We start from the raw sequence: 7,748 nt of genomic DNA on the forward strand, positions 1-7,748 counted from the left end.
AAATATTATGTAAATCTGCTTTTTAATTTCTATATTATTTATAATCTTTTATTTTATAGGTAGTGGTGTGTTACCTCCATGTATGTTTGTGTGAAGGTGTTAGGTCCCCTGGATCTGCAATCACGGACAGTTTTAAGCCATCACCTGTGTGCTGGGAATGAACGCAAGTCCTCTGGATGCACAGCCAATGCTCATAACTGCTTAATCATCTCTCCAGCCCCTATTATATGAATCTTAGGAAGAAAACCAGAAAGGATCAGCTGAACCAATTGTCTAGAGATGGTGCCACCAAGAATGGAAGGTAGACAGGTTTAAAGCTCATACTATAAAAGGAGTCAGAAACAGGATAATATCTAGTTTGAGTCTACCCTGTGTTATAGGCTTGAAGTATTTTACCTAGCCAGCAATAAATAATATGTATGGGTGTTAAGAAGAAGAGAAAATCTAAACATCTAGACTTGAATGTGAGATACTACAAGTGTACAAACGCTGAGTGTCAGAGCTCTGGCAACACAGATTATGGGAGAGCAAGCAATGTGGAAAGGACACATGGATCATTAAAGTTAACCAGACTATTCTGCCATTCTCCATGGTTCTCAAGCCTAGAATCTACAACCATCTATGCCAAGTTATTTCTCCAAACCGGATTTAGGGTTAGGGGAAATCCTTAAGAATATGTCTTTGTGGGTCTCCATCTGCTCCCAGAGCTGGGGCTATTCCACAGCCTTCAGACACAAAACATGCCTTCAGAGAGCTGGTCTGCCAGGTGTACTCTCCCTCCTAAGCAGAGAGCCCACGTGTGGGACCCCACTTTCTCTCTATTGACTGTACAAGGAGAGACACGCCTGAGCACCCGGGCCTCAGGAGCTGCAAGGCAGTCTGGTACAGGACTCTTCTGGTCTCTATCTGTGCCCAGAGCTGGGACTGTCCCACAGCACTGAGACCCAAAACCTCAAATAGCTGTTCTTCCAGGAGCGCTCTCACTCGGAAGATCACAGGTTCACAGGCCCACAGGAGAGACAAGCTACAGTGAGAAACAGCAAGATTAACTAACGTCAGCAATAACCTGGGACACCCTGTATGCTGGGAACTCTACCAACTTAGCCCACTCCTAGTACCCTAACAAAATAGTAATGGAATCAAGCCATACTCCTGCCTCTACCTTTTGAGGAGATGCTACTGCAGTTTATTGAAAACACGTAAAATTCAGTCCTCGTTCTCCAGAACATACTTCTTAATGTTAAAAGTTGTTTGTCCCAAATCCAATGACAATAATATCTATGAAATATTTTATTTTTATTATCAGCAACAGATTGAACCCTGAATTGACTCAAAATCAGACTGTTTTTGGTCATATGACTAAAATTCACCCAAGTATAGTGATTCACACCAGTAATCCTATCAGGAAGAAGGATGCTGAGTCAGGAGGATTGCTAAAACTTAAATATCTAAAACAACCTTAACTTAAGAGCAAGACCCAGTCTCATCATACAAAACTCTAAACTATGTAATAAGTAAGCAAATCAAAAAAATCCAAATATTAAGTGATGTGTTGTTAATCAACAAGTGAAATGTTTGAGGGGCAGGTTTCTGTCAAGGTATTCTCACACAGAGCTCTGATTCAACCAGTGAAGTGGTTGGGAGTTATGTATAGAAATCAAAGGGTGGAGCTTAACCAACTAATGCAGTTCCAGTTTGGGTTTAGAGGCGTGGCTGCAACAGAGAGAGACAGGCAGAGAGCTATATAAAGGCTCCAGTGGAGCCAGAGAAACTATTCAGAGACCTGGAGCCTGGATAGCTGCCTGGTTTCCCTGGGACTGAGAGACCTCTGTGAAGTACTCAGAACTGGTATGTAATTGGTTTCCCTTGAGTCATGCAGTTTGATGTAGACCTTTAGATGCCAAGATATGATAACACATTTTAATTTCTGTCTCTTTATATGAGCTCATTGAAGACCTTGGATTTAATTCCAAATCAAGGTTTAGCTTCATCTCAAACATCTAGGTTAGCCTATTGATTTCATTATTGTGGTTGATTTTTTAAAAGAAGTTTACCTTATTCAGGCTTTCTTAGAAATGGCCGTGTGTCTCTGGGTAGGCTGGATATCAAAATCCTCCTGACTCAGCAGTCTCCTCAGGGCTAAGAATACTAGCGTGTTCCCTCATATTTTCATTCTCACAAATGCTTGCTGTGTTTGTTTTTGTGAGACCCTGGCTATTACTGGAGACCTGAAGACCATGTGTCTTTGATCCTCTTGAACTCACAATACCTAGAATTATACTTGGGAGTTACTCAAATATCTTACCTTAGCCTTTGCTTTGCATCTTTTTAACATAGCTTTGTTTTTGGATAGGGTCTGCTTTTGGGAACAAGGAAAACCCCTAAATTTTAAGAGCCCACTGCTGTCATTCTTAGTAGAAATTCAATTTTGATCCACAACAGGAGGTTTTTTTGTTTCTTTTATTATTTGTTTGCTTATTTGTTTGTTTCACTATTTCTTTGTTGTTTTGTTGGTTTTTCCTTTTTTGTTTGGTTTGTTTTTTGCATTTTTATTGAAAAATTGTTTATCTACATTAACTTGAGTATTTCTTATTTAAATTTCGATTGTCATTCCTCTTCCCGATTTCCGGGCCAACATCGCCCTAACCTCTCCACCTCCACTTCTATATGGGCTTCCCATCCCCATCCTCCCCCATTACCACCCTCCCCCCAACAATCACATTTACTGGACATTCAGTCTTGGCAGGACCAAGGGCTTCCCCTTCCACTGGTGCTCTTACTAGGCTATTCATTGCTACCTATGAGGTTGGAGCCCAGGGTCAGTCCATTTATAGTCTTTGGGTAGCTGACATTCGCCTATGTATTTGCTCTATTCTGGCTGTGTCTCTTAGGAGAGATCTACATCCGGTTCCTGTCAGCCTGCACTTCTTTGCTTCATGCTTTTTTCATGTTTTTTGGATGATTTTATTGATTTACATTACAGAAGATACCCCACTTCCTGGTTTCCCCTCTACAACTCCCCTCTCATTTTTTTTATCTAAAGTACAGTCTTTTCAGACTCCTTCCCAAGAAGTTTTCTGACTGGAGACCTTAGAAGATGAGTGTTCAGACTCCACCCACACTCCAGAAGCTGGCAAGGCAAGCTCTGGTGAGAAATGAGGCTGTGGCCGTGTCCTGTGTGGGGGAGCTGCCTACTGTGCTCTTCCCAGCACTGTTCAAGGAGGCATTCGAGGGCAGACACATCAACCTCGTGAAGGAAATGGTGGCAGATTGGCCTTTTCCCTCTCTCCCTGTGGGTGCATTGATGAAGACACCTAACCTGGAAACTTTGCAGGCTGTGCTAGATGGAGTAGACATGCGACTGACAAGAAAGTTTCACCCCAGGTAAGGAATAACCTATTACTGTAGAAGAGAGCACATGGACTACACAGTAGAGATCATCAAGGTGGTTGGCTTAGTTATACGTGGATCAGAAGATTCTGATTGCATCATCATGCAGCGATACATGGTTCTTGAAAGCTATTTACTTGTCCTAAGGATAGGTCAATATGGATGATAGTTGAATATGGATTAGCGTAAATGTAGCCTCACAGTAGAATGAGTGTATACCTCATATAACTAGCATTCCCACAACCACTTATAATGTGACTAAGGAAAAATAAGGTTTACCTTATTGAAAGAAAAATACTCAAGTGGACAGAAGTCCGGGAAAGGATCTGGAGCATGCCTGAGTCCTGTTTGGATATCGGGTGCTTAAAAACATTCATCTTAATAGGGGGGAGAACTGAGTTTAGACATATGTAGTAAAAGCTTATACAGAGTCTCATGGCATTCATGTTTCACCAACAGGAGGACAAAACTACAGGTTCTTGATCTGAGAAATGTACACCATTCCTTCTGGAACATATGGACTGGAGAAGAGGACAGCAGCTGTTCAGCAGAGAATTTGGAGGAAAAGCCAGTAGTGAAGGTCTTTCCCAAATATGCACTGAGAGATCAGTGTGTGAAGGTGATAGTTGAATTGTGTATCTGGTCCTGCCTTGATGAAGCACAAGCATACTTCTTGAAGTGGGCCCAGCAGAGAAAGGCCTCCCTACATTTCTGCTGTACAAAGATGAAGATCTGGCGCCTGCCAGTCCATGCTATCAGAGAGATCATGAATGTTTTTGATCCACAACATATCACAGAATTAGAACTGCATGCAGAGCAGACTCTGTTAGACCTGGAAGATTTTGCTGCCTACTTTGGACAGATGAGAAATCTCCGCAAACTCTTCCTGGAAGCCCTGCAAGGGATGATCTCCTCTAATCGAAATGAAACAAGAGACAGAGAAGCCAACTATATGAAGAATTTTATATCTCAATTCTGCAAATTCAATTGTCTCCAGCATCTCTGTGTCCATTTTCTCAGAGATCACATGAATCAAGTCCTAGGGTAAGTAAGAATGAAGAGCTATGTCTGATACCAAAGCAAATCTGTCTCTCTTATCTTAAAGATTAGTGGTTCATGATGCCAGTAGTCATTAGTAACAAATATTCAGAGAGAAATAAGCCTCAGGATTTATGTTGTATTTTCATGTATATTGAATGACATCCAGTAAATTTTACAAGTGAAATCAGTGTCTCAAATGAGCACTCATGAATTAAAGAATTGACTTGGACTTAAGATAGATAATAAGAGTGGGTTGGAATTCTACCAGGTTTCATACCCAGGAGTTGGGGGACTCATTAGCATAGTGAGAACCTGAGCTATATGCTCAAATTTGAGAGAAGAACCTTCTATCATCCCTCAATTCCCTTGGACAAAACATTGAGAGCCTAAGTAGCACTGAGTGCATGGGACAGGGGGTAGAGCTTAGCCTGTAAATGAGAACATGGGTACCTTCAGAAGGAAGGAGAGAATCCAGATTCAGTGAGCGCACAGCAGATATGGAGATGCTGCCAGGATTTTATTGGGATGGAAGTTCCTCTGTGTGCTTTCTGGACTCATGAGCTGAACCGCTTTTCAGTTTGAGAGTGAAGTCAGTCCATGAACTGTGGGGTGGGCATGACTAATCAATTTCCAACAGGAAGCATCATAAATGATGTCCTTGATCATTTAGTCAAACTCACCGTGGGGCACCTGGTTCCCTCTACCACTCTTTACATTCCAGCCAAATCTCTACAACACCATTAGCCAGAACTGACCCCCTGTTCTATCCCTAGGTGCCTGATGACGCCTTTGGAGACCCTCTCAGTTACTTGCTACATAATTTCACAGAATGAGTTGAATTCCTTCTCCTGCTGTAAGAGCCTCTTTCAGTTAAAACATCTGGAATTGAGAGGAGTGATCTTACATGATGTGGATATTATGTCTCTGAGAGGTTTCCTAGAGAAAGTGGCAGACACTCTTGAGACTCTGGATTTGCAGTGTTGTAGGATGAAGGACTCTCAGCTTTATGCCCTCCTACCTGCCCTCAGAAATTTCTCTCAGCTCACCACGGTCAAGTTCTACAGCAACAAATTCTCCATGCCCATTCTGAAGGACCTGTTGCAGCACACAGCCAACTGGAGCACGGTGAACGTGGAACAATACCCTGCCCCTCTGGAGTGCTATGATGACTCAGCTCAAGTTTCTGTGGAAAGATTTGCCCAACTTTGTCGTGAGCTCATGGATACACTCAGGGCAATACGGCAGCCCTATAACATCTCCTTTGCTACAGAAATCTGTTATACATGTGGTGAGCGCTGTGTCTATCATAATGGGCCCAGGCTTTGTTGTTGCTGGCAGTAAATTGGGAAATAGAACTTCTGTATTTCAATAAGAACCAGGCTTGGGTTGAATGGGATCACAATGGAAAGACACTTTTATTGCACAAGTGCAGAAAAATTCAGTGTGAAATTGACATGTATATAAAAAAAAAAGGTTTCTTGGCACTTCTTTCCCTTGTCTTTTCCTCAGCTACATTTACAACCCTCTGGTGTCGCTGAGCAGTTAAGTGCACTAAACCTTTAAATTAAAGTAAGCAACATAGACACAACTCCAGTGAAGTAGTATTAAATGGACCACAGAAGATGAAAATACAGCACATTCACACCACAAGGCCCCTTGCACCCCTCAGAGATGCCTAAATGGAAGAAGACAATCCAGGGCAAAGTAAACAGGCTTTCCAGTCTGGCTGTCTACTCTTGATCTTTATGTCATGAGTCCATGAGATTACTAGCAGGATCCTCTATGCCCTTTATACTACAGCCACATGTCTGTAGAGCATTATTCCTACAGACTCCCAAACTCTATGTAGTACACTAAGTGTATGTAAAGGTGTCCAATAATATGCAGGTCCCTCTACTATATAAAGCATTTGCTTTACAAAAGAATTTTATTCTAAACAATTTCTTTGCAAAACTAAGAAAAATTCACCCTCAGACTAGTCATTGTAATTCCTTACTGTTTAGTGAACTATCAATAAAATTATTATACACTGTGTTTATTAAACACATAAGTCATAAGTTCTCTGTTTACATATCATTGTTATTGTCTACATTGAATAATGGATCTAAATTTAAGGACTCAACAAATGCCCTCTGGAGAGAAGCCAAAATAAACACATTGATGCCAGGAATATCACATTTCATACTCTTTCGAGGATTAATAAAGTTATCAGCTAAATTGGAACCGATGTGGACATTTATTTGTACACAAGAAGACAAAAGAACAAAAAAGAACAAGAAACCTCTCTCAGGCTCCTTCTTTCTCCCTTCACCTACAACCTGTCTTTCTCTCTGTATGTCCAGATCCCTGGACTTATTCCTTGGGACCAGTGAACTCACCTAAGATTTGCCCTCAGTAAACATGCTTTACTATTCCTAAAACAAATCACTTATAGTTTGAGAGAGATTGCTCACAGGCTAAGAGCACATGTTACTGTTGCAGAGGACCACAGTTTGATATGTGAGCTTATAATCAGGTGGGTCTCAACTGGAACTCAGGCTTCAGGTGATAAAACCCTCTTTTCTGGCAATTGTGGATACCAACTATCACATAAACAAACCTACATAATACACAGGCAAATATACACCTAGCTGAAGAATTCTTGATATTTAAACAAAATCCCTCAATTTCACAAAGAAATAAAAAATGGCCCAATTAATTAAAATGGGGGTGTTGATCAGTTGCAGTTGTGTGGCTCTGTGCTGAGAGCATGTGGAGTTTCAGGTGTGTCAACTGAGCTCAACTGGTGAGCAGTGTCCTCATTTGCTGTGGTATCCAGTGTTTGAGCTCCTGTACCAAGGATGAGTGAAAGGAAATGAGGACTTTGTCAACATACAACATTTATTTCTGTATGCATTTTATGTATATACATGTGCTATTTAGCTGTACATTTTCATGACTGGAGAAGGCATCAGAGTGCTAAGATGGTTGTGAGCTGGCAGATGGTTGTCTAGGATTGAACTCAGGTTGTCTGAAAGGAGAGCCAGGAGTCTTAGTTCCTGAGCCATCATCCCTCCATGCTCATATTTGACAATGGAAAAAGCACTTGTGGATACATAATCACAAGAAATCAGCTGTCTGTTTTGCATAAAAACTTACCAGTTTTGCATTATCTTTAATTTGTTGCATTTCAGATGTTTTGTGCACACGTGTATATTGATGGCTTGCATGTTTGTTTATTTTTTAGATAATCACTAAGCATATCTTCCAAAAGAGTACCAATGTCCTGAGTCATTTCAAGAAATGTCTAAATATGCTTCACTTAATAGAGTGTGTGT

General features: G+C 41.1%; 1 protein-coding gene across 3 annotated transcripts; it reads left to right on the forward strand.

Moving 5' to 3' along the window:
- Window positions 1-3,097: 3,097 nt before the first annotated feature.
- LOC120096511 (PRAME family member 8-like) lies at window positions 3,098-5,772 on the forward strand. Of its 3 annotated transcripts, none has more exons than XM_087584729.1 (3): window positions 3,098-3,384; window positions 3,850-4,434; window positions 5,205-5,772. In XM_087584729.1, exons 1-3 carry the CDS (start codon window positions 3,098-3,100, stop codon window positions 5,770-5,772), a joined length of 1,440 nt encoding a protein of 479 aa, XP_087440855.1. The 3 variants fall into 3 exon arrangements, with proteins under 3 accessions (XP_087440855.1, XP_087440856.1, XP_087440857.1); XM_087584730.1 differs by having other exon boundaries at window positions 3,853-4,434; XM_087584731.1 differs by lacking the exon at window positions 3,850-4,434.
- The last annotated feature ends 1,976 nt before the right edge of the window (window positions 5,773-7,748 follow it).

This window comes from Rattus norvegicus, chromosome 14 (assembly GCF_021556685.1).
Source record: "Rattus norvegicus strain SHRSP/BbbUtx chromosome 14, alternate assembly SHRSP_T2T, whole genome shotgun sequence".
NCBI lineage: Eukaryota > Metazoa > Chordata > Mammalia > Rodentia > Muridae > Rattus > Rattus norvegicus.